Source organism: Salmo trutta, chromosome 17, assembly GCF_901001165.1.
Source record: "Salmo trutta chromosome 17, fSalTru1.1, whole genome shotgun sequence".
In the NCBI taxonomy this organism is placed as follows: Eukaryota; Metazoa; Chordata; class Actinopteri; order Salmoniformes; family Salmonidae; genus Salmo; species Salmo trutta.
This window is the reverse complement of record NC_042973.1, coordinates 6,029,957-6,057,832: the sequence shown is the minus strand read 5'-3', so window position 1 is coordinate 6,057,832 and position 27,876 is coordinate 6,029,957. Positions and strand designations below refer to the sequence as shown.

General features: G+C 41.0%; 1 protein-coding gene across 3 annotated transcripts; it reads right to left on the bottom strand.

Annotated features, from left to right (window-relative positions):
• Window positions 1-570: 570 nt before the first annotated feature.
• alpi.1 (alkaline phosphatase, intestinal, tandem duplicate 1) lies at window positions 571-27,876 on the bottom strand. Of its 3 annotated transcripts, none has more exons than XM_029695459.1 (11): window positions 27,565-27,876; window positions 19,206-19,331; window positions 17,537-17,652; window positions 16,663-16,837; window positions 10,043-10,215; window positions 9,128-9,262; window positions 6,865-6,940; window positions 6,047-6,181; window positions 3,958-4,149; window positions 3,582-3,698; window positions 571-2,266 (listed from the first exon to the last, which is right to left on the bottom strand). In XM_029695459.1, exons 3-11 carry the CDS (start codon window positions 17,648-17,650, stop codon window positions 1,995-1,997), a joined length of 1,389 nt encoding a protein of 462 aa, XP_029551319.1. In that variant the 5' UTR covers window positions 17,651-17,652; window positions 19,206-19,331; window positions 27,565-27,876; the 3' UTR covers window positions 571-1,994. The 3 variants fall into 3 exon arrangements, with proteins under 3 accessions (XP_029551319.1, XP_029551317.1, XP_029551316.1); XM_029695457.1 differs by lacking the exon at window positions 27,565-27,876 and adding an exon at window positions 20,161-20,343; XM_029695456.1 differs by lacking the exon at window positions 27,565-27,876 and adding an exon at window positions 19,451-19,579.

The following is a 27,876-nucleotide window of genomic DNA, read 5'->3' as shown; positions in this document are numbered from 1 at the left end:
GGCTACATAGTGCAGCCGTTTTTGTGCCTTTTGTTGGTGTTGGATGGATGGGGACAGAGTGGACTTTAATTTCTTTATTTTGATAGAATTTAAGTAAGTCATATTAGATCAGTGTCTAACACAAACTATGAGACAGGTATACTTTTAGCCAACCTTGACCAAAAATAACCTTATTTTGATCGATTTTACACCCGTTGTTACTCTAATAATACATGATGAAAAGACGTTTTGGGGGCTTTAAAACAAATCCTGGGGGAGTATGCCCAGACCCCCCTATCCATGAATCTCTAGTGGTCCCTGCTGGGACCCTTTGGATGAAAAATCAGAGGAAGATTTTCAAAAAGTAAGTGAATATTTAATCGCTATTTGTGAATTTATGAAATCTGTGCCGGTGGAAAAATATTTTGATGTGGGGCGCCGTCCGCAAACAACCGCATGGCATGCTTTCTCTGTAATAGCTACTGTAAATCAGACAGTGCAGTTAAATTAACAAGAATGTAAGCTTTCAACCGATATAAGACACTTGTATGTACCTAAATGTTTAATATCCATAATTTTTATGATTATTTATTTGAATTGCGCGCCCTCCAGTTTCACCGGAAGTTGTCCCGTTAGCGGGACGCCTAGGCTTGACCGGTGTCTGGGATACCTGACCATACTGCTTAAAGGGGAATGGAAACACTTTAGGAAATACATCTAAGCAAAGAGATGTATTTAATCCACTAATACTAAACATGTGCATTTAACATAAAAACATCTCTATATTTAGTATTTAGGTTTATTTGAGCTATGGTCAGCTCCATTTTAAATTGACATACAATTTAGATACCTGACCATACTATTTAAGCCACTACATCTTCTTTAGTTACCACAGTCATCTCATTGGCTTAGTCCAGCTATTAGTGATTGCAAATAAAATATACAGACCCCATCTCTTTGGAGTTTATAGTAAGGCCTACTTCTACTAGGAAATATATCTTGGTGACATTCCAGGTCTCCTTTTTTCCAGTTTCACTGCAAACCACATTAATAGTGTACACACTAAAAAATGAGGGTTCCACAAGGGGTTCTTTGGGATTTGTGATGGTTCTAAGTGGAACCATAATGACTCCAATAACCCTTTGAGCTCTTCAATGGTTCTTTACAGTTCAGAAAAGGATTCTTTGCTCTTTTAGTGGCTCGTACGAATATCTTGGACCGTGGTTTTAGTCACAGCTCTTTTTGTGGCTCGTACGAATATCTTGGACCGTGGTTTTAGTCTTAGCTCTTTTTGTGCAACTGTAAGTAAGAGTGTAATTTCAGTTTATCTAATGTGTTGTGTTATTCCATTACATATTATAGATGACTGTGGCCAGTGACGGTGTCTTGTGAAAGACTCGCGTATGACCTTGTGTCAGTTGAGAACGGTTGACTAAATCAATCAGTGCTTCTCAATTCTCTACTCAGGGACTCCCAGTTGTTCCAAGAGGTAGCTCACTTGATTCTACTTGTCAATTAACACAATAATTACTCCGATGGAATTTTAACAATATAATATGGCTGACCTGATTAAAAGACCCTTTATGGTTCTTCAAAAGGATCTACAAAGAACCTTTCGGATTGTGAAAGGTTATTTATAGAACCATTATCCATAAAGGTTCTATAAAGAACCATAAAAAAGTGTTCTTTATAGCCCCAAACAGGGTTGTAAGCATAGCAGAATCCTGTTTTGGTGCTATATAGAACCTTTCTTAATGGTTCTTTATAGAACCTTTCTTAATGGTTCTATATAGAACCTTAAGAAAATGATCTTTATAGCACCTTACATGTTCCATTTAGAACCTTATAAGGATGGTTAGAAATTGCTGCAGTGCAATATGACATAGCAATCTAGACACTTCTCCAAAATAGACAACCTAGAACTATCCCATTTGCACCATCTCTGACACAACTTTCATGGACCGGTAACTGTCCTAATATGGACACTGTACCCATGATTGTCGGATTGTGTGTCGTCATCTGAACAGGAACCAGAGGAGGCTGGCCAGACAGAAAAGCAGCCCAGAGAGGGTGTGTGTGTGTCCGGTTGAGGCGGGCGGATGTGGTGGGCAGTCCGTGTAGGGTGGGATGCAGGCTGCGTAGGCCATGGCGTGGGCGATATAGTTCTGCTCTTTGACCCCGTGAAAGAGGTGGGCCATGGGGCCTTTGGCGTAGATGGCCACGTCCTCCCCACCATGGGTCTCAGAGTCCAGAGGGACTGCAGCTTGCTGCATGTACTCTTCATCGTCTGAGAACCAGAGAGGTAGTGGTTAAAGCCCAATTTGTCTACATGTTTATAAACACATACAAGGCGCGTTCACACTGCACCTTAGCCCTGGGCTAAGAGCCTCCTGAGAGCCTGAGCTTAGGGAGATTTTAGCCTGGGGCTAAGCGAGTGTTCACACTTGAACATTGTAAGTGGGCTAGCACCAACGTTATCCTGTGTGGCTCAGTTGGTAGAGCATGGTGTAGAATATTGCAGGGATAGAATATTGGTCCCCTGGCAGGGATAGAATGTTGGTCCCATGGCAGGGATAGAATGTTGGTCCCCTGGCAGGGATAGAATGTTGGTTGCCTGGCAGGGATAGAATGTTGGTTGCCTGGCAGGGATAGAATGTTGGTCCCCTGGCAGGGATAGAATGTTGGTCCCATGGCAGGGATAGAATGTTGGTCCCCTGGCAGGGATAGAATGTTGGTCCCCTGGCAGGGATAGAATGTTGGTCCCCTGGCAGGGATAGAATGTTGGTCCCCTGGCAGGGATAGAATGTTGGTCATGTGGCTGGGATAGAATTTTGGTTGCCTGGCAGGGATAGAAAGTTGGTTGCCTGGCAGGGATAGAATGTTGGTTGCCTGGCAGGGATAGAATGTTGGTCCCCTGGCAGGGATAGAAAGTTGGATGCCTGGCAGGGATAGAAAGTTGGTTGCCTGGCAGGGATAGAATGTTGGTTGCCTGGCAGGGATAGAAAGTTGGTTGCCTGGCAGGGATATAATGTTGGTTGCCTGGCAGGGATAGAATGTTGGTCCCCTGGCAGGGATAGAATGTTGGTCCCCTGGCAGGGATAGAATGTTGGTCCCCTGGCAGGGATAGAATGTTGGTCCCCTGGCAGGGATAGAATCTTGGTCCCCTGGCAGGGATAGAATGTTGGTCCCCTGGCAGGGATAGAATGTTGGTTGCCTGGCAGGGATAGAATGTTGGTCCCCTGGCAGGGATAGAATGTTGGTCCCCTGGCAGAGATAGAATGTTGTTCGCATGTGTGTTTGTCCGTTAGCCCAGGGCTTTGGAATACAAGTATGAATCATTAGCCCTGTGTTAACAAACGTTTGTGTGAACACAGAATAAGCTAGCCCAGCGCCAGTCTAGCCAGGGGCTAAGAACAAAACAGTATGAAAAGCACTACACTATACCACAGTCGTGTACGAAAGAGGAACATGAGCACATCTGCAAGTATACATGTACAGTACATGCATGCACGCTTGTACACACACAAACACAGACAAACATGCGCACGCATTTTACAAAACAGCTACTGCCTGTATTACTTTAATAGTTGTAGTATACTTACAGTAATCCACCAATGTGATGTTTCCTCTCGTTCCATTCACATGTACATAACCAGGACCGTTGGCATACAGGATGCTAGTGAATGGCATCCTATCATCTGCCTTCTTGTGTGCCAAACCTGACACAAAATGGTTTACATAACATGATGGTGAACATTACATTCTATGCTGGACACAAAAAATATATGACATTGAAGTGAAAAGACAAATAAAAGCATTGCACCCTTGACTGTATATCTTACAGTACAGTGTACATTGTAAGACATCCTTGCGATCCTTGAGGATCTCTCTAAAATATACACAGTACTATCTGTAACACACATGAGCCTATGACTGTTTTGGGCCATACCAAATACCTATGACTGTTTTGGGCCATACCAAAGATGGGGTTTCCACGAGGGGTGTTTCCTCCGAAGGTGAAGACGTGGGAGTGGTCTGCGGTAACGACAGTGAGGGTGTCTGATTCTCTGGTGAGCCGGGAGGCTCGTTGCACCGCCCGGTCAAACATCACAGCCTCAGTCAGCGCCAGCTTTGCAATGCCATCATGGTGCCCATGGTCAATTCTCCCTCGTAAAACAAGAACAACACAACACAACTCAGACAGAGTTGATGACTGACTCAAGGAGAGTTGATGATTGACTCAAGATGGGGGGGCTTTAAGACTGAGCGTGTCCTAAAAATTGACATATTTTTATTACTTTATCATTGAATCCTAACTTGAGATCCTCACAACGAACACATCTGCATGAATCATTAATTGTGAAAATTGTGTGAACACTTGAGTAGCCTATCTCAATTTAGGACTTGACCCTTCTTGAACAATATTGTTTCAAAATCAAGTAGAACTTCACTTTGTTAACGAACAAAAATCAATTCAGCTGCCATTACAACCACAGCTGCCATTACAACCACAGCTGCCATTACAACCACAGCTGCCATTACAACCACAGCTGTTAATACAACCACAGCTGCCATTACAACCACAGCTGCCATTACAACCACAGCTGTTAATACAACCACAGCTGCCATGACAACCACAGCTGCCATTGCAACCACAGCTGCCATTACAACCACAGCTGCCAATACAACCACAGTTGTCAATACAACCACAGCTGCCATTACAACCACAGCTGTTAATACAACCACAGCTGCCATGACAACCACAGCTGCCATTGCAACCACAGCTGCCATTACAACCACAGCTGCCAATACAACCACAGCTGACAATACAACCACAGCTGCTGTTACAACCACAGCTGCCAATACAACCACAACTGCCATTACAACCACAGCTGTCAATACAACCACAGCTGCCATTACAACCACAGCTGCCATTACAACCACAGATGTCAATACAACCAAAGCTGCCATTACAACCACAGCTGCCATTACAACCACAGCTGTTAATACAACCACAGCTGACAATACAACCACAGCTGTTAATACAACCACAGCTGACAATACAACCACAGCTGTCAATACAAACACAGCTGCCAATACAACCACAGCTGTTAATACAACCACAGCTGTCCACAGCTGTCAATACAACCACAGCTGTCAATACAACCACAGCTGTCAATACAACCACAGCTGACAATACAACCACAGCTGACAATGCAACCACAGCTGTCAATACAACCATAGCTGCTGTTACAACCACAGCTGCCATTTCAGCCACAGCTGCCATTACAACCACAGCTGTTAATACAACCACAGCTGACAATACAACCACAGCTGACAATACAACCACAGCTGTCAATTCAACCATAGCTGCCGTTACAACCACAGCTGTCAATACAACCACAGCTTTCAATACAACCAAAGCTGTCAATACAACCACAGCTGCCAATACAACCACAGCTGTCATTATAACCACAGCTGTCATTACAACCACAGCTGTCAATAAAACCACAGCTGTCAATACAACCATAGCTGCCGTTATAACCACAGCTGTAAATACAACCACAGCTGTCAATACAACCACAGCTGCCATTACAACCACAGCTGCAATTACAACCACAGCTGCCATTACAACCACAGTGGTCAATACAAACACAGCTGTCAATACAACCACAGCTGCCGATTCAACCACACAACCACAGCTGTCAACACAACCACAGCTGCCATTACAATCACAGCTGTCAATAAAACCACAGCTGCCATTACAACCAGAACTGTCAATACAACCACAAAACCACAGCTGTCATTACAACCACAGCTGCCATTACAACCACAGCTGCCATTACAACCACAGCTGTCAATACAACCACAGCTTTCAATACAACCACATGCTGTCAATAATTGCTGTCAAAAATTACAATATCGTAAATGCAAAACAGCATGCAGCCTGGGTACATTCTTCATCTTAGCAGTTCTTGTTGTATATGTAATAGTAGCCCATGCTACAGTATGTACTCATCTTTTACAAAGAGGAAGTAGCCTTTGGGTTTTAAATAAAGGTACTCATCTTCTACAAAGAGGAAGTAGCCTTTGGGGTTCTTGCTGAGGATCTGAATGGCTTTCTCTGTCATCTCGACGATGGACGGGTCACGTGTGGCATTCCGGAAAACCTCAAACCGCATGTCCTTTGGCTCAAAGAGACCTGCCGCCACAAGAAGGAAAGAGAGAGGGAGGAAGAAAGTAATAAAAGAGAGAACACAATTTTAGTAACGCAGTTCACCTTTTGGTAACAGTTAATGACAGAAGTACGTTTTTCCTGGTGAAGGAAAACTCAAGCCCCCGTGTACGGCATCCATATTAGGAAATCATCAATTCTCAGACAAAACTTCAGTGACAGTCTTATCTTTCATTGCTTAGTTAATAGAATGGCATGGTATACCAATGGTATACCAACACCTCAACACCTGATAACATTCACATACACTAGCGGCAAAGGGAACGTTTGTTTGTGGGTGTTTGTGAGTGTGTTTGATTGTACGTGTGGTTGTGTGTAGGGTGTGTGCATTTGTGTGTGACATAGAGGAGGCTGGCGGGAGGAGCTGTAGGGAGACGGGCTCATTGTAATGGCTGGAATGGAGAGAAAAAAACGTAACGGTATAAAACATATCAAACATATGGAAACCATGGAAACCACGTTTGACTCCGTTCCATTCATTCCATTCCAGACGTTACATCCTCCTATAGCTCCTCCCACCAGCCGCCTCTGATGAGTGTGTGTGTGTGTGTGTGTGTGTGTGTGTGTGTGTGTGTGTGTGTGTGTGTGTGTGTGTGTGTGTGTATGTGCTTGTGTCCATGTAGACAGAATGTTGATAAAAACCAACCTACCCAGGAGACGGTCAGTAGTCTTTACATTAATCTCGTCAAACTGCTTCCTGTGCCAAACATACTGGGAATTCTTGTCCTGAAACACAGACATCACAGAGACACAGAGGACACTGTTTTATTCATAGCTTTACATTGACGTCATGCGATAACAGAACATCAGTTACACCTAACAATTTTACTGGCAATTAAGTAGTAAATACAGGCCTAAGCTGTAAATTACACCTGGCTCACGTTCAGCGGGGAACAAATGGAAGAAAACAGACTGGAACAGGATATCAACATGGACTTAGTCACTGTTACTAGCTGGCTACCACCTGGTACTCAAACCTGCACCTAGAGACTGCTGCCCTATGTACATAAACATGGAACACTGGTCACTTTAATAATGGAACACTGGTCACTAATAATGTTTGCATACTGTTTTACCCATTCCATATGTATAATACTGTATTCTAGTCATTCACCACCACTGAGTCAATACATCTTAGAATCACCTTTGGCAGTGAATACAGCTGATGTTTTCAGGGTAAGTCTCTAAGAGCTTTCCACATCTGGATTGAACAATATTCGCATGCTCTGTCAAGTCAGTTGTTGATCATTGCTAGACAGCCATTTTCAAGTCTTGCCATAGATTTTCAAGCAGATTTAAGTCAAAACTGTAACTGGGCCACTCAGAACTTTCAATTCCGTCATGGTAAGCAACTCCAGTGTATATTTGGCCTTGTGTTTTAGGTTATTGTCCTGATGAAAGGTGAATTTGTCTACCAGTGTTTGTTGGAAAGCAGACTGAACCAAGTTTTCCTCAATGATTTTTCCATTGCTCAGCTCTATTCATTTTCTTCTTATCCTAAAAAACTCCCTTCATTTGCCGATGACAAGCATACCCATAACATGATGCAGCCACCAACATGCTTGAAAATATGAAGAGTGGTACTCTGTGATGAGTTGTGTTGAATTTTCCCCAACATAAAGCTTTTGTATTCAGGACATTAAGTTCATTTCTTTGCCACCTGTTTTGCAGTAGTACTTTAGTGCCTTGTTGCAAGCAAGCTGCATGTTTTGGTATATTCCTTATTTTCCCTCTGTCATTTAGGTTAGTATTGTGGAGTAACTACAATGTTGTTGATCCATCCTCAGTTTTCTCCTGTCACAGCCAATAAACTCTGTTTTAAAGTCACCATGGTGAAATCCCTGAATGGTTTCCTTCCTCTCTGGCAACTGAGTTAGGAAGGATGCCTGTATCTTTGTAGTGACTGGGTGTATTGATACACCATCTAAATTGTAATTAATAACACCACCATGCTCAAAGGCTTAAACACATTTTTTCTCCTGAACTTATTTAGGCTTACCATAACAAAGGGGTTGAATACTTATTGACTCAAGACATTTCAGCTTTTCATTTCTAATTAATTGTAAGAAAATTCTGAAAACATAATTCCACTTTGGTTATGGGGTATTGTAGGTAGGCCAGTGACACAAAATCTCAATTTAACCAATTTTAAATGCAGGCTGTAATACAGCAAAACGTGGAAAAAGTCAAGGGCTGTGAATACTTTCAGAATGCACTGTATATTGATATTCCAGACTCTGAAATTGCTCGTTCTGATATTTATTAATTTCTTTATTTACATTTTTGGGATTTGCATGTATTATTTTGCATTGTTAGGTATTACTGCACTGTTGGAGATAAAAACACAAGCATTTCACTGCACCTGCGATAACATCTGCAAAATATGTGTACGTGACCAATACAATGAGTAATGCTCATTTAAGTTCTCCATTGCAAAAAACAATCTGTTGCAATTAGTTTTACGTTGTGTGCCCGAATGAACATGACCATTAAAGTTATTTTGCCATTTTCATAAGGGAACTGGCTGAAGTTCTGTGGGGTTCCAACAGACAACAGGTTCCAGAACACTAACACAGTTCTGTGGGGTTCTAACAGACAACAGGTTCCAGAACACTAACACAGTTCTGTGGGGTTCTAACAGACAACAGGTTCCAGAACACTAACAGTTCTGTGGGGTTCTAACAGACATCAGGTTCCAGAACACTAACAGTTCTGTGGGGTTCTAACAGACAACAGGTTCCAGAACACTAACAGTCCTGTGGGGTTCTAACAGACAACAGGTTCCAGAACACTAACACAGTTCTGTGGGGTTCTAACAGACAACAGGTTCCAGAACATTAACACATCCTTAGGTGTAAAGGCTCGTACAATATACCCTCAATGTGACCAACAACGGATATTATCAATGTGTACCTGCTGGGCCTTCATCCAGACGTCAATGAGGTTCCTCTTATCTTTCCGATCCCCTTTCCGGGACGAGGAAGTGGGGTACTCAGGGTCTGGAGTTCCCTTTGGGGTCATATACATCCGCCCCCCACCCAGGATAACCTGATGCACCAGATAGATACTTCATATTACTGTGTACATTCCACACACAGTAGTACAGTATGTCCCAATCCTGGTCCTGGGGACCTAAAGGTGTCCACATTTTAGTTTTTTGCCCTTGGACTAACACACCTAAATCAGATCAAATGCTTGATGTTGATTACTGTTAGCACAGGGGGAACTGCTTTCCCCAGATTGTGTTTTCTCCTCTTTTCTCCCATCCTCCCTCTCCCAAATCAAATCAAATTGTATTAGGCACATGCGTCGAATACAACAGGTGTAGACCTTACAGTGAAATGCTAACTTACAGGCTCTAACCAATAGAGCAGTTTCAAAAAAATACTCTCTGTCCTTGTTGAGTGCTAGGGCCCAAAACTAAAATCTGCATCCCTTTGGGACTCTTCCCACTGGGCAAACCATTGGTTGGGATTAATGATGTTTCTACATCATTTCAACCAAAATAATAAATAATGTGATGACATTGAATCAACGTGGAAACATTTTTATATTTGAAAAAAAATCAATGTAAGGGAATTTATTTATTTTATTATTTTTTCTCTCAATGTTTAACCTAAATCCAATGACATGGTGAATTATTTGGTCAATTTCGCGTTAAATTCAGTTTAGTTGACAACTGAACCAAATCAAAAATAGACGTTGAACTGACATCTGTGCCCAGTGGGTTAGGACCAGGTTTGGGAAATACTGCAGTGAAAAGCAATGACATGAGATGATAGTATATATAGAATGTGATACCAATAAAAGGCCTTCATGGAGACTTACATCAATGTCAACGTTGGTCACCAGCTGTGTGGCAATGTCGACACAGCCCTGTCGGCGGGCACTAGAGGGAATGTCAGCATCGCTGTACCAGCTGCGGCTCACTGAGTGGGCATAGGCGGCAGCAGGAGAAGCATGCTGTACACGTGTGGTGGTCACGATGCCCACTGACTTCCCTGGAACACATATCCCATTGACAAACACAGAGGTGTACATTGTCCATATTAGGACACACTTCCACACCCTAGACATGCACACACTATTCACTGACAGACACATCAAACAACTGATTCTATAAATGGTACTCATCTATGGAATTATATTTAGGCATACAAACATTTTAAATAGACGCTCTTATTCTTAGTGACTAACAGGAGCAACAGAATTTTCACATAGTCGGCTCAGGGTTTGGAACTAACAACCTTGGTTACTAGGCTACCTGTCGCTCACAAACTGATTTCTACTTGAGTCTACATCTACAGCATGGTTACTACCAACTCAATGTTCACAAATGTCTGGGAAATTGCGTTTAAAAGTATTTTATTGTGTGCAGGTCGTTTATCTGTTTTGGAATGAATCCCGGCCTTAAATATAAGAATCAATGATTAACAAGTATAAGGGTTATGGGTGTTAAAGGCCCAATACAGCCATTTTATATCAATATCAAATCATTTCTGTGTAACAATTAAGTACCTTAAAGTAATAGATTTCCATTAAAAATGGGAAAAAATTGCTTTTTAGCATAAAACTTTATTTCAAGCAAGAAATTTGCTACAACTGCCTGGAAGTGGTCTGAGTGGGGATGGGAAAAGGGAAAACGAGCTGTTATTGGCAGAGAGGTTTAGAACAATTTTTGTTATTGGTCGATTAACCAATTTACCACATGGGGATGTCACCATGGAAACACGAAACTCCCGCCCAAGCTAACCTGCTGATTAGAAGGTCCTGTGTCGATTTTATTTTCAAACAGCAACTATGAGGAATTTGTTGACACTTTTACAGTGTTAGTTTCATCAGCTGTTGTAAAATATTATATAAAACACAGGAAAAAATATAATTTTGACTGCACTGGGCCTGTAAGGGTTACTTAATATCAGATGATCGTTTTACTTCCAGACACAGTAGATAATGAGTTGAGAACATTGCACTTTAGATAACCTTACAATCCTATCATCCTCATCTATCTATCTATGATGGAGTGTGTGAGGGTGTGGATACAAGATATATATATAATGATAGTGTACCTTGACCATTTGTAAGCCCCGCCCCCTTTGTTACTGTTGCTACCTCAATCAACTGTTTCAATTACCCTTTGAAACTACTGGAGAAAACCCCTCTCGATGAACTCAAACTGTGTTTTTGACAATGAAATCAAACACAAACTACCCCTTGCTAATCTGGAGACACGCTTTTGTTGAACTGTCATTACAACTGCTTGACGGTAAAATTGGTAAAATAAACCTGGTAAAATCAAGTTTGTAGTCTGGCTAGCCACTGGATGGCTCTGAATGCATTGTCAGCGTGCAGTCAAAGCTACTAACCAATTTTGGAACGAATTAGTAATCTAAAATCATATCCTGCTGTCAACAGTAGATAAGAGTTGTATTCATAATATAACGTTGGCTAACTTAGCTAGCTAACATGCATTTGGAGAAAACAAGTTATATTAACTGACTAGCTAGCGTTAGCAATGGTGGTCAATGAGACACTGAGACTAAGACAAGACCAAGACTGTGAGCTAGCTAACCAGCTACCAAACAATGCAACTTCGTATTATTTTCTGATTTGTAAAATACTCCATCAATAGGCTCTGTATTTCAGAAATCACAGTCGTGACTACCCCTGGTGCACAGTTCAATTATTTAGCCGTTTAAGCGATACATTTTTTCATGAAAAGTCTCTGCCAGTATGACTTTTGCCATTGTCCTCATTTTCTTCCAATACGTTTGAAACTTAATGGTGGAGAGTCAACTTCAGAAAAGAAGATTCCTCGACTCCTTGACAACCGAGAGTCGGAGTCGACTCCAAAAGTCCTGTCTAGGCAGCTAGGCTGACGTAGGTTACTGATTATCCTTGAATATTTTGGTAAGTAGAGATTGTAAGAAGGCTCCATGTGTATTGCTAATCAATTACCCAGATCATTAGGGTGCAGGCACACACTAACTAGGGAAGTGGAATGAATGGGCTGCTGCACAGTCACTATGGGAGCTCTTTCTAGAGCGCCCAGTTAAATTGTGCATAATAGCATTTTTTAACTCTTTAAATGGAAATTAAGCTAGTGAGACACACAGTACATATACAGTACCAGTCAAAAGTTTGGACACACCTACTCATTCAAGGGTTTTTCTTTATTTTTACAATTTTCTACATTGTATAACATCAACACAATGAAAGACATCAACGCTATGAAATAACACTTATGGGATCATGTAGTATCCAAAAAGGTGTTAAACAATTTAAAATATATTTTAGAAGTAGCCACCGTTTGTCTTGATGACAGCTTTGCACTCTTGACATTCTCTCAACCAGCTTCACCTGGAATGCTTTTCTAACAGTCTTGAAGGAGTTCCCACATATGCTGAGCATTTGTTGGCTGCATTTCAGTGGTAGAAAAAGTACTCAATTGTCAAACTTAAGTAAAAGTTAAGATACCTTAATAGAAAATGACTCAAGTAAAAGTGAAAGTCACCCAGTAAAATATTACTTCTGTCAAAGTATAAAAGTATACTTATGTATCAAAAGTAAATGAAATTGCTAAAAACATTTATGTGCAAAAGTAAAAGTATAAATCATTTCAAATTCCTTATATTAAGCAAACCAGATGGCCCATCTATTTTTAAATGTTAAAAAATAAATTTTCCTGCTAAGCATTCAAAATGTTTCAGATAACTTTTAGGTGTCATGGAAAATGTATGGAGTAAAAAGTACATTATTTTCATTAGGAATGTAGTGAAGTAAAAGTAAAAGTTGTCAAAAATATAAATAGTAAAGTACAGATACCCCCAAAACCTAGTTGAGTAGTACTTTGAAGTATTTTTACTTAAGTACTTTAAACCACTGCTGCTTTTCCTTCACTCTGCAGTCCAACTCATCCCAAACCATCTCAATTGGGTTGAGGTCAGGTGATTGTGGAGGCCAGATCATCTGATGCGGCACTCCATCACCCCCTTCTTGGTCAAATCGCCCTTACACAGCCTGGAGGTGTGTTTTGGGTCATGTTGAAAAACAAATGGATGTTCCACTAAGCGCAAACCAGATGGGATGACGTATCGCTGCAGAACGCTGTGGTATCCATGCTGGTTAAGTGTGCCTTGAATTCTAAATAAATCACTGACAGTGTAAACAGCAAAGCACCCGCACACCATCACACCTCCTCCTCCATGCTTCATGGTGGGAACCACACATCCGGAGATCATCCGTTCACCTACTCTGCGTCTCATAATTTTTTTTTCTTTTTTTGTGAAAGAGCAGTTGGAAACAAAAATCACAAATTTGGACTCATCAGACCAAAGAACAGAGCCCAAGTAAGTCTCTTCTTCTAAAAGGTGTCCTTTAGTAGTGGTTTCTTTGCCACAATTCGACCATGAAGGCCTGATTAACGCAGTCTCCTTTGAAAAGTTGATGTTGAGATGTATCTATTACTTGAACTCTGTGAAGCATTTATTAGGCTGCAATTTCTGAGGCTGATAAATCTAATGAACTTATCCTCTGCAGCAGAGGTAACTCTGGGTCTTCCTTTCCTGTGGCGGTCCTCATGAGTGCCAGTTTCATCATAGCGCTTGATGGTGTTTGCGACTGCACAAATGTTCCATATTGACTGACCTTCATGTGTTAAAGTAATGATGGACTGTCATTTCTCTTTGCTTATTTGAGCTGTTCTTGCCATAATATGGACTTGATCTTTTACCAAATAGGGCTATCTTCTGTATACCACCCCTACCTTGTCACAACAGCTGATTGGCTCAAATGCATTAAGAGGGAAAAATTCCACAAATTAACTTTTAACAAGGCACACCTGCCAATTGAAATGCATTCCAGGTGACGACCTCATTAAGCTGGTTGAGATAATGCCAAGAGTGTGCAAAGCTGTCATCAAGGCAAGGAGTGGCGACTTTAAATAATCTCATTTATAGAATATATTTTGATTTGTTTAACACCTTTTTGGTTACTACATGATTCCATATGTGTTATTACATAGTTTTGATGTCTTCACTATTATTCTACAATGTAGAAAATAATATAAATAAAGAAAAACCCTTGAATGAGTAGGTGTGTCCAAACATTTGACTGTTACTGTAATTGTGGCAATAATTTGTGGTTAACATACAGGTAACTGCCAAAATAAAGGAAACACTAGCATAAGGTGTCCTTAAAGGGTCTTGGGCCACAACGATCCAGAACAGCGTCAATGCACCTTGGCATAGATTCTACAAGTGTCTGGAACTCTATTGGAGGGATGCGACACCATTCTTCCACAAGAAATTCCATCATTTGAATGTATTTTTTACGGTGTTGGAAAACGCTGTCTCAGGCACCGTTCCAGAATCTCCCATCAGTGTTAAATTGGGTTGAGATCTGGTGACTGAGATGGGCATGGCATATGGTTTACATCGTTTACATGCTCATCAAAGCATTCAGGTACCACTCGTGCACTGTAATATTGGGATGCAAACTCAAAATATAATAAATTTCAACTCTATATCTGACATAGTACAGGTATCTTATTTTTTTTAAGCCCATAACCATGTGTGTGAGGTGTGTACTTTTGTTTCAAAGTAACTTGTTTAAGACTTCCAAGAAACACTCTGTGTGACCCTGGTGGCAGGTCACCTGGTGGTTAGGAGTGTTGAGCCAGTAACCAAAAGGTTGCTGGATCAAAGCCCCAAGCTGACAAGTTAAAACTCTGTTGTTCTACTCCTGAGCAAGGCAATTAGCCCCCTGTTCCCCGCGCGCCAAAGATGTGGATGTTGATTAAGGTAGCCCTGTATCTTGCAGAAGATACATTTCAGTTGAATGCATTCAGTTGTACAACTGACTAGGTATCCCCTTTTCTTCCCCTTCATTTAGCCCACCGCAGTAAAAGGTTAAATTGAAAGTTACGGAGGTATAAATATCATACCATATCAGTAACTTTTTCACTCATCATTATTCACATTTCATTCATGATTATCTGCAATCGTGGTAGCATCGAACAACTGCTGAGTGAGTCCAAAAATGTGCTGAGATTAATTACTTTTGTAGAAGTGTTCAGAAACACATTATATTCTTATTTACAATAAAAGTGACTCCATAATGACACAGTACATTATTTACCATTAATTCTTATTGGGCATAAAATAATCTGAAACACAAACAAAACAAACAGCAAATGCATCCTACGAGTTTGTAAAATCACAAGCTTGATTTAATTATTGCCAAGAATATAGGACCAAATACTACTTTGATACACTGTAAGTGAATTTGTCCACATACTTATGCCACCTTCAAATGGGGGGACTATAGATACATAAAGTGCATTCAATTCTAAAGGTCAAACAGATATGTATGAAAATCCCCTCAAATAAAAGGTGACATTCTGTACTGTCGCCTCATATTAAAACATCTCAAATCCAAAATGCTGGGAGTATAGAGCCAAAGTGAAAGGTTTTGCTTCACTGTCCAAGTAAATAAATGTATGTAGGGGAGCGTATATGTAGATAGTACATTTTACGTTTAGGTTTCAATATGTCACAAACTGTTTCTGCATATTGGTTAGTGATTTGGACACTTTAAAACTGTACATCTGTCAATTTATCAAAAGTTACTGACAGGAAGCAGCGACAGCATAATTTTCAACTTATGTTTTCAATTGTCACACCCTGACCATAGAGAGCCTTTTTACTCTCTATGTTGGTTAGGTCGGGGTGTGACTAGGGGGGATGTTTCTATCTAGGTGTTTCATTTCTATGTTGGCCTGGTATGGTTCCCAATCAGAGGCAGCTGTTTATTGTTGTCTCTGATTGGGGATCATATTCAGGCAGCCATTTCCCCACTGTGTTTTGTGGGGATCTTGTTTTGAGTTAGTAGCATGTAGCACCGCTGATGTTACGGTTAGTTGTTTGTTTCCTTTTGTTTTGTAAGTTTCACAAAATAAAATATGTGGAAATCAGAGCACGCTGCGCCTTGGTCCGTCTCTCCACACAACCATGACATCAATAGTATTCAACTTAATCAGGTAAAAACTACTGAATGAGTCCAAAAATGTGCTGTGACTAATTACTTTCGATGATATACCAGACATCGTCTAAACAAGTTTGCCCTGCCTATGCTGACATTGCAGCTGTAGCTATTTATAGCTCATTTTGGTCCAATCTTGTCAAATTGGAGTCAGAGTTGAGAGTGTTGACTCTAACGACTCCGATACTATAGCTACAAACACAAAACAGGTTAGCGACAGTTGCTATCCACCGGAGCGTTGCGATTGGTTTTCCAAAATGTTGGGGCGGGACTTAGCGAAGGGTCAATTGTGCAATGGAATGTGTATGGGGTGGCTGTGAATGGGTAGTGTAAGTGAACTTTTGTGTGTTTTTTTGTTTTTGCTTGTCTGTATAAAATGAGTGTGTATGTGCTGCAGTACACCATACCTTGTGCTTTGGCGCGATGTAGCACAGAGTACACTTCATTCCCAAACGTGGTGTTGCACTCGTAGGCCACTGCATTGGCGCTAAGGCCCACTGTCTTAGCGTTAGCCTTCACTCCGCAGTGGTACGCTGTAGCTGTGCTAGCACTGTCTGCTACCTGCTTATCAACACTGTATGTCTGTAAGGCACAAAACAAACACACTCAAATTATGAGGCATATTGATACATAAGTACTGGAACAACCTTTCCCCAAAACCTAGGAACTTCGCCAAGAGGCTTGGAGCTCTTTGCGTAACAGCTAAGCTGCAATAGCTACTAAAGTCCAAAGTCCGAAGTCTCTTCTTGACTCTTAAACACTATTTTATAAGATAACGTACAACTTTGCAGTCTATCTTGGGTTGGAATCTTAGGGAAACATAAAAAAAGGAGGGGTCATTGAGTCCCTGTAAACTACATTATTTTGTTTGCCATTCAGTGCACCTTATCTGATGACTGTGAGAGAAGCTGGAACTGACAGCGAAAAGACCGGAAATTCTTTTCCAAATGTGTAGAATTTAATGGAGAATGAAAATATTTTGGCATTATGTTTGGTTAACTTCTCTCTGACCATAGACCTAAATTCTGTGTTTCCTGCTTTCACCACAATGGTTGCATTTTCATTTTAAATGTCAAATTCAACTTAAGCTGTGTAACATTTTCTTACAACAACACCAAGAGGACTGTACTGAGCTGTAGTAGGGTGAAATACGACAAGATACAACATGTCAAGAGAACAGAGCATGCGAAACATCTTCCTGAAATGAAACCAAGTACTGAGTGAATTGAATGGAGGCATAGTGAGAGATTTAGGGTGAAATAGTGCAAGGTTCCATCTGACCTTAGAGAGCGCAAGGTAAGGGAAGGTATCCATGGCGAGCACTGTCTCCTCTCCAGACCTTCCTTCCATCTGGCCCCTCAGGATGCGAGCCGCGGACACAGTGGACACACCCATCCCTGAGTGACAAATGAGATGACAACGATGTCATCCACCCTCATTAATGTGCTCTAAGACCTAACACATATTTCCTAATGTGTTTAATTGAGAAGCCTCTTATATTGATACAATTCTATTTATACTGAAGAAAAATATAGCCGCAACATACAACAATTTAAAATATCTGAATTACAGTTAGGCCCTAATTTATGGATTTCACAAGACATAAATACATAAACGAGGCCCTAATTCATGGATTTCACATGACTGGGCAGGGGCGCAGCCATGTGTGGGCCTGGGAGGGCATAGGCCCACCCACTTGGAAGCCAGACCGACCCACTGGGGAGCCAGTCCCAGCCAATCAGAATTAGGTTTTCCTTACAAAAGGGCTTTACTAAGAACCTTGGCGTGACCCTGGACAACATCCTGTCGTTCTTTGCAAACATCAAAGCAGTGACTCGCTCCTGCAGGTTCATGCTCTACAACATTCGTAGAGTACGACCCTACGTCATACAGGAAACGGATCAGGTCCTAGTCCAGTCACTTGTCATCTCCCATCTGAACTACTGCAACTCGCTGTTGACTGGGCTCCCTGCTTGTGCCATCAAATCCCTGCATCTTATCCAGAACTCTGCAACCCACCTGGTGTTCAACCTTCCCATGTCACCCCGCTTCTCCGCACACTCCACTGGCTTCCAGTCAAAGCTTGCATACACTATAAGACCATGGTACTTGCCTACGGAACAGCAAGAGGAACTGCCCCTCCCTAACTTCAGGCTATGCTCAAACCCTACACCCAGACCCGAGCACTCCGTTCTGCCACCTCTGGTCTCTTGGCCCTCCCGTTCAGCCAAGTCCAAGCTCTTCTCTGTCCTGTCACCCCAGTGTTGGAACCAGCTTCACCCTGATCTAGTACAACAGAGTCCCTGCCCATCTTCTGAAAACATCTGAAACCCTACCTCTTCAGAGTATCTTAACTAACCCCCCCCCCCAGTTTGTAAACTAACACTCACATTACTCCGTTTTTCATACTAGCTCTGACTTTGCTAACGTCTACTTTATTGAGGAACAATGTATTTACTGTGACTGTAATGTGCCTGTGATATGTGGATGTCTCACCTAGCTGTTTTAATTAAGATGAATGCACTAACTCTGGATAAGAGCGTCTGCTAAATGACTCAAATGACAATGTAAATGACTCATGAAGAAGGAGAAGAAGAAGAAGGACAAGAAGAAGAAGAACTTCCTCATAAATATCACAAAATAGACCTTTCATGCGGAGTAGAAATTCTGTCAGCCAATGACAAAAACACTGAGACCTTGTGTCCCTCTAAGTGTGCATCCCAAAGCCGCTCTACTCTCTTTAAACCACATTCGTTGGATGCACGCCTGAGCCTCAATAACTACAATTCCAATTATTTATCCAACAGTATTCCTCCATTTTTACTCCTGTAATTGACAAAGAAATCCCTGTGCTAGATAGTGAAGAGGCTGTGCTCTGCAGTGCCAGATAATGCCGTGCTTTACATAAACACCATCTGGTTATCGTATGTCTATGGTTCTGCCTCTTTACCGTCCCCCAGGAAGAGGATGATGTTCTTGGCGCGGTGCACTCGGGGGCGGAGTCTCAGCGCGGCTTGGAGTGTCTCCTTGGCCTGAGCATTCCAGTAGGCTGGGTCCCTCTCTTTCTCCTGCTCCTCTATATGAAAAAAAAACACACAAAAGCACGTTACAGTTGAGACAATTGAGTAGACATTTTTCCTAGGTGACTTGGGTTCTGAGGAGGCGTCAAAAAGGACAAAACCAGTTAAGAAACACCTTGATGCCTCTCAGTCTCAGAATAGTGGCAGCTGTCCTGATGGTGTGAGGAAGACTGCGCCACAAAAACAACGGAAAGACAAACAGTCCATCCATCCCGTTGTGTCATAACACTTTACATAAGCTGGATCTGACAGACACACACACACACACACACACACACACACACACACACACACACACACACACAGACACACACAGACACACACACACACACACACACACACACACACACACACACACACACACACACACAGACACACACACACACACACACACACACACATACACACACACACACACACACACACACACACACACACACACACACACACTCACACACACACACACACACACTTTCTTTCTCTCTACTCACACACCTGACCACAATTACTTATGAACCACAGCTGAGGTTACCTGTGAGACGAACCAAGCCTAAGGTTACATGTGAGATGACTTTAAAAAGTTAAAAAGAAAAGGAGAGCCTCACAGTCTATGAGCTCAGATGCAATAATTTAATAACCACCGTTTCGACAGGCAAGCTGTCGTCATCAGGGTAAAATACCTGTAAGACAAACCACGGCTGAGGTTAGCTGTGAGACTAACCACGGCTGAGGTTAGCTGTAAGACCCATCCATCCGCCCGTCCACCCAGACCAGTGCTAATATTATCGGCAGGGACTATGCCACTGCTGGGTCCTGAATCCTCACCTTCGGCTGTGGCAATACTCCCAGTAACGGCAAGCAGGAGAGAGGCCAGGAGGAGAGGGAGCAGCCTGAAGGCCCAGCTCTGTGGTGATGCCTGCATCACTGGCCTGGAGGATGGAAAAGCTGTCCCACCGACCCACACAGCACTCAGGAGGAGAGGAGAGTGTACCTCCTCAGACCTCCAGCCCAGCCTTTTAAAGCTCAGGGTGTGCTGTAAGCAAAGGGCCCTAGCCAGCTCATAGGCTTAGGCAGAGTGAGAGAGAGAGAGAAAGGGGAAGCAGGGACCACACAAGACCAAACTCCTCCAGTATCGTTCCACACTCAGAGGAGCCCCTCTCTCTTAAAAGGCTTGTCCCCCCCCCCACCCCTCTTCTCTCCAGCTCACTCTCTAAAAATGTGTATTATTTAAAATGGAAATGTTTCTTTGATGTGGGAAATGCTCTAATGTGTATTTTTATATGCCAGTTAATTTAACAGAAAGGAAAAATGGCTGCCCAATGTGTGTTGGCATTGACGTACTGTAGTGCAAATCACAAATTACTCTTTTCATTTCTTAAAAATGTGAGAATGTACAATTCCCCATTCTTATTCTTAGGGATATTTTATTGAGTCACGATCTGAGCTGTGCTTTTCATGTTGGAAAAGGTTCAAGTTTCAAATTTTCTTTGCTTTAAAGGGGAAATTCACTCCAAAACAATGTGAAATGTGTTCTTTATATGTAAAAGACCTTCTACCCTTACGGTAAATAATAATCCAGAAATGTTGGCTGTTTTTGATGGGAAGTAATGGGATATAAAGTGGGTTGCATTTTTCTTCCGTGAGGTAGTGGAGACTGCCTATGGTGTTAATAAAAAAAGAAAATCACACAAAGACAACAGTTAGTGTGTGAAACGAGGTGACGGGAGCCAACATTGTTCCTCCTACAACCACTGACTGACTCCAAGGTTTGGGTCTTGATGTTGAATGTCGAATGTTGATGTGAACAAAAAAAACAAGGCTTGTAGAGGGGACTGCATCCTGTTATCCCTGTTGCCATGAGAAACCTCTGCCATTTCACCAGTGACTCACACGCAGAGTAGCAGATTGTGGTTAGTCACGTGTACAGTGTGCCTAATCAAGCCTAATCAGAAAGAGGAATCAGAGCAGAGGGGCGTCACATGATTTGGCTAACAGCACATATACCACCATGGAAACAGAATAACTAGAATGGGGGAAATGCTTAACCTTTATTTAACTAGGCAAGTCAAAGCTCCATCACAGAACATTGACTTGAATGGGGGGGATGTCTGGTGTAAAGTCCTTAAGTAAAAAATACTTTAAAGTACAACTTAAGTATTTTTGGTGGGTATCTGTACTTTACTTGACTATTTATATTTTACATGGAGCGTGTAACTTTCTTTATTTTGATCGTTTATAGTTTATGCACCGTTAGTCAGCACCTCCACACAAACTATTTTTCTGGGTGTTTGCTAGCTCATGTTTTTTAATCTACTATTTATATTTTTGACAACTTTTACTTTTACTTCACTACATTCCTAAACGAAATAATGTACTTGTTACTCCATACATTTTACGTGACACCCAAAGTACTCGTTACATTTTGAATGCTTAGCAAGACCGGAATATTGTCCGATTCACGCACTTATCAAGACAACACATGGTCATCCCTTCTGCCTCTGATCTGGCGGACTCACTGAACACACATGCATCTTTTGTAAATAATGTCTGAGTGTAAAAATAAGAAAATGGTGCCGCCTGCTTTGCTTAATAGAAGAAATTTGAAACGATTTACACTTTTATTATATTAATTACATTTACTTTTGATACTTATATTTACAACCAAATACTTTTAGGCTTTTACTCAAGTAGTATTTTACTGAGTGACTTTTACTTTTACTTGAGTAAATTTCTATTAAGTTATCTATACCTTTACTCAAGTATGACAAATTGGGTACTTTTTCCACCACTGTGTTCAAGTCATTCTATTTCTACGTGCACCAACACCAACCAAAATACCAGAGCAGACACGGGAGCCTCTGAGCTTGTGGAGGCACGTCTGTCTATTATAATGAGGGATCTGTCTCTAGACTCTAAAAGGAAGGCTAGTTTATTTAGAGAGAGTTGCTGGGTTTCCATCAAGACAAGTGGTAATACCACAAGATCTGCCGGTCTCTCTCACAGCTTCTCTTCCACCAACAACTCATGTCTGTAAGTTAATTACTTACTTAAAAAGCGTGTTTTAACAGGCTGAGTTTTCCTCCAAAAGCACAGAAGAGTACGGCAGTCACCAAATCTGACTTCTTCAGCAGATGACTGATGACTGCCTGTGATAATTCTATCATGATGAACTTGTCAACATGCTCATGCTCCAAGACTCTATTACTGTGGAGAGTGACAGAGTGGAATGTCATGGAAACTCACTTTATAATAACCCTAACCCTGTACACACCATTAAACACTAACCCTGTGTACAGCATAAACACTAACCCTGTGTACAGCAGAAACAATAACCCTGTATACACCACACTAACCCTGTATACACCATTAAACACTAACAATATATACACCATTAAACACTCACCCTGTATGCAACGTAAATATGAACCCTGTATACACCATTAATACTGACCCTGTATACACCATTAATATGTACCCTGTATACACCATAAATATATACCCTGTATACACCATTAATATGTACCCTGTATACACCATAAATATATACCCTGTATACACCATTAATATGTACCCTGTATACACCATTAATATGTACCCTGTATACACCATAAATATATACCCTGTATACACCATTAATATGTACCCTGTATACACCATAAATATATACCCTGTATACACCATTAATATGTACCCTGTATACACCATAAATATATACCCTGTATACACCATTAATATGTACCCTGTATACACCATAAATATATACCCTGTATACACCATTAATATGTACCCTGTATATACCATAAATATATACCCTGTATACACCATTAATATGTACCCTGTATACACCATAAATATATACCCTGTATACACCATTAATATGTACCCTGTATATACCATAAATATATACCCTGTATACACCATTAATATGTACCCTGTATACACCATAAATATATACCCTGTATACACCATTAATATGTACCCTGTATACACCATTAATATATACCCTGTATACACCATTAATATGTACCCTGTATATACCATAAATATATACCCTGTATACACCATAAATATATACCCTGTATACACCATTAATATGTACCCTGTATACACCATTAATATATACCCTGTATACACCATTAATATGTACCCTGTATACACCATAAATATATACCCTGTATACACCATTAATATGTACCCTGTATACACCATAAATATATACCCTGTATACACCATTAATATGTACCCTGTATACACCATAAATATATACCCTGTATACACCATTAATATGTACCCTGTATACACCATAAATATATACCCTGTATACACCATTAATATGTACCCTGTATATACCATAAATATGTACCCTGTATACACCATAAATATATACCCTGTATACACCATTAATATATACCCTGTATACACCATTAATATGTACCCTGTATACACCATAAATATGTACCCTGTATACACCATAAATATGTACCCTGTATATACCATAAATATGTACCCTGTATACACCATTAATATATACCCTGTATACACCATAAATATGTACCCTGTATACACCATTAATATGTACCCTGTATATACCATTAATATGTACCCTGTATACACCATTAATATGTACCCTGTATACACCATAAATATGTACCCTGTATACACCATTAATATGTACCCTGTATACACCATAAATATGTACCCTGTATACACCATAAATATATACCCTGTATACACCATTAATATGAACCCTGTATACACCATAAATATATACCCTGTATACACCATTAATATGTACCCTGTATACACCATAAATATGTACCCTGTATACACCATTAATATGTACCCTGTATACACCATTAATATGTACCCTGTATACACCATAGATATGTACTTGTTTGTATTTGTTTTTTATGAGTATGATCATGTTTAAGTTGTTATTCAGCACCGTTAACACTTTGTTCAACAGTTTAGTAGAGTAGAGTAGAGTAGAGTAGAGCAAAGTGTTTGCAATATGCTTGCATTGTTAATATTAGCGGCTTGTGTCTTTTTTTAATATCAATACATTCTCTGGTCATAGGAGTAACAACATCAATTGGTGCAAGAGACAGAAATAAAGCAGTGGGACTTGAGTTTCGCCATCAGCTGGAAGACTGTGTCCACTTTTCTCAACTGAGGGAGGGATGGAGAGTTGAGGGAGAGAGAGTGGAGGGAGGGAGAGAGGAGGGATGGTGAGTGGAGGGAGAGTGGAGGGAGGGAGGGAGCGAGGAGGGAAATTGAGTGGAGGGAGGGAGAGTATAAAGACACGTATTTCCCTCAGATTACACAGATCCACAAATAATTAAAAAACAAACTGAATTTTGATAAACTCCCATATCTACTGGGTGAAATACCACAGTGTGCCATCACAGCAGCAATATTTGTGACCTGTTGCCACAAGAAAAGGGAAACCAATGAAGAACAAATACCATTGTAAATACAACACATATTTACGTTTATTTATTTTCCCTTTTGTACTTTCAATATTTGCACATCGTCACAACACTGTATATTTACATAATATAACATGTGAAATGTCTTTATTCTTTTGGAACTTCTGTGAGTGTAATGTTTACTGTTGATTTTTATTGTTTATATAACCTCTTACATCTAGACGTTCCGCTAGCGGAACACCTGCTCCAATATCCAATGACGGGCGTGGCGCGAAATACAAACTCCTCGAAAATCCGAAAACTTCAATTTTTCAAACATATGACTATTTTACACCATTTTAAAGACAAGACTCTCCTTTATCTAACCACACTGTTCAATTTCAAAAAGGCTTTACAGCGAAAGCAAAACATTAGATTATGTCAGCAGAGTACCCAGCCAGAAATAATCAGACACCCATTTTTCAAGCTAGCATATAATGTCACAAAAAACAAAACCACAGCTAAATGCAGCACTAACCTTTCATGATCTTCATCAGATGACACTCCTGTTATATGTTATACAATACATGCATGTTTTGTTCAATCAAGTTCATATTTATATCAAAAACCAGCTTTTTACATTAGCATGTGACGTTCAGAACTAGCATTCCCACCGAACACTTCCGGTGAATTTACTAAATTACTCACGATAAACGTTCACAAAAAACATAACAATTATTTTAAGAATTATAGATACAGAACTCCTTTATGCAATCGCAGTGTCCGATTTTAAAATAGCTTTTCGGTGAAAGCACATTTTGCAATATTCTGAGTAGATAGCCCGGCCATCATGGCTAGCTATTTTGACACCCACCAAGTTTGACCCTCACCAAACTCAGATTTACTATAAGAAAAATTGGATTACCTTTCCTGTTCTTCGTCAGAATGCACTCCCAGGACTTCTACTTCATCACCCAATGTTGTTTTGGTTCCAAATAATCCATAGTTATATCCAAATAGCGGCGTTTTGTTGTGCGTTCAAGACACTATCCGAAGGGTAACGAAGGGTGACGCGCCCGTATCGTGACAAAGAAATTCAAAATATTCCATTACCGTACTTCGAAGCATGTCAAAAGCTGTTTAAAATCAATTTTTATGCAATTTTTCTCGTAAAAAAGCGATAATATTCCAACCGGGAGTCGTTGTTTTCGTTCAAAGACTGAAAATGTAAACATGGAGTCGTCTCGTGCACGCGCGCACCAGTCTCATTGTTCTCAGATCGACCACTTACCAAATGCTCTACTGTTTTTCAGCCATGGCCTGCAGAGTCATCATTCAACGTTCTGGCGCCTTCTGAGAGCCTATGGGAGCGTTAGAAAATGTCACGTAACAGCAGAGATCCCCTGTTTTGGATAGGGATGGCAAAGAAGGCCAAGAAATAGTCAGACAGGGTACTTCCTGTACAGAATCTTCTCAGGTTTTGGCCTGCCATTTGAGTTCTATTATACTCACAGACACCATTCAAACAGTTTTAGAAACTTTGGAGTGTTTTCTATCCACAGCTAATAATTATATGCATATTCTAGTTTCTGGGCAGGAGTAATAACCAGATTAAACCGGGTACGTTTTTTATCCGGCCGTGAAAATACTGCCCCCTATCCATAACAAGTTATATCACTTTGGTTTATCTACTTCACTTGCTTTGGCAATGTTAAAATGTGTTCCCATGCCAATAAAGCCCCTTGAATTGAATTTAATTGAGTGGATTGAGGGAGAGAGGAGGGACAGTGAGTGGAGGGAGGAAGAGTGGAGGGAGTGAGAGAGGAGGGACGGTGAGTGGAGGGAGGGAGAGAGGAGGGAATGAGAGAGGAGGGAGTGAGAGTGGAGGGAGTGAGAGAGGAGGGACGGTGAGTGGAGGGAGGGAGAGTGGAGGGAGGGAGAGTGGAGGGAGCTGTGCCTCACAAGTAATACAACACATGATCAGTGTAATCAAATACCTATCTTATTTTCAATTTAAGCCTATCCAGAATGCAGTAATAATGTAATGGGCCTATAGCTTACTGCACAAACCTCATTGCTACAGAACTGTTTTTAATTGGTTAATGTTGCAAGTCATTTTGAAAAAGATCTGAGCGGTAGATCCCGGCCTGCATTTTGACTCAGAAAATGATCTTGACTCAAAAAAAGGTTGGCGACCACTGTTCTATAGTATTTATAATCACATTAGAATTTCACGTGTCACCACTCTGCTATTCATGTTTACTCCTCATTATGGATGTGTGCCCATTAAATTGTCAACCAAGATACAACACCTGAATCTACATCTGCAGAGCAGCAGCATCCACAGAAAAGACTAGCAGGTACAGCGCCACAAGCCTCATCTTGCCCCTTGTGCCCTAGGACAGTACAGTATCTTGGTCCGTACAGTATCTTGGTCCGTACAGTATCTTGGTCCGTACAGTATCTTGGTCCGTACACTATCTTGGTCCGTACAGTATCTTGGTCCGTACAGTATCTTGGTCCGTACACTATCTTGGTCCGTACACTATCTTGGTCCTCAGAATCTCTGACGTTGAGTCTTTCTATTTAAGTCTTGTATTCCTCTCTATGTTACCGTTAACACCAGATCTGCAATCTGCCTCTTAAAACGCCTTCCACAACAATGGCTGGCAAAGTTTCTCACCTCTGGGAATTACAGAAGTCATAAATTATGGACGTAAACACTAGCTAGCTTCCATCCCCCTACTTCCACAGCGTAGCTCCTCATTTTATTGTGTTAAAGAGAGGGGGAAGGAGAAAACAAAGAAAAAACACCACTCACCTTTTGGTTTTGACCATTTACACACGTTCGCGTCAGAAATATCCCAGTGCTTTGAAAGCTAGATGGCCCATTCCTGTTCTCTCTCTCCACCACAGTAGCACACTTGAAGTCAGATTAATATTTTTTGTTCTCTATCTTTGTGAACACAAGCCTGTTAGGTATGTTCTGTCAGTTTCTCAGGTTGTGGGGCTTTGTAGCTATATGTAGGTTTCTTCTTTGAATTTATTTGTGAGGAACCGAAGAGGGACTCTGAGGGTTCATGAGAAGGAGAGAAAGAAATAGGCACAGGCACACACACACACACACACACAC

What these genes read in the sequence shown, in the direction of transcription:
- alpi.1 (XM_029695456.1), bottom strand. Translation starts at nt 19,559, where the DNA reads ATGACACAACGGGATGGATGGACTGTTTGTCTTTCCGTTGTTTTTGTG. An exon ending in TGACCAACGTTGACATTGAT is followed by an intron (nt 9,263 to 10,042) that starts GTAAGTCTCCAT and finishes CTGGTGCATCAG; the next exon opens with GTTATCCTGGGTGGGGGGCG. An exon ending in GACTACTGACCGTCTCCTGG is followed by an intron (nt 6,182 to 6,864) that starts GTAGGTTGGTTT and finishes TTGTGGCGGCAG; the next exon opens with GTCTCTTTGAGCCAAAGGAC.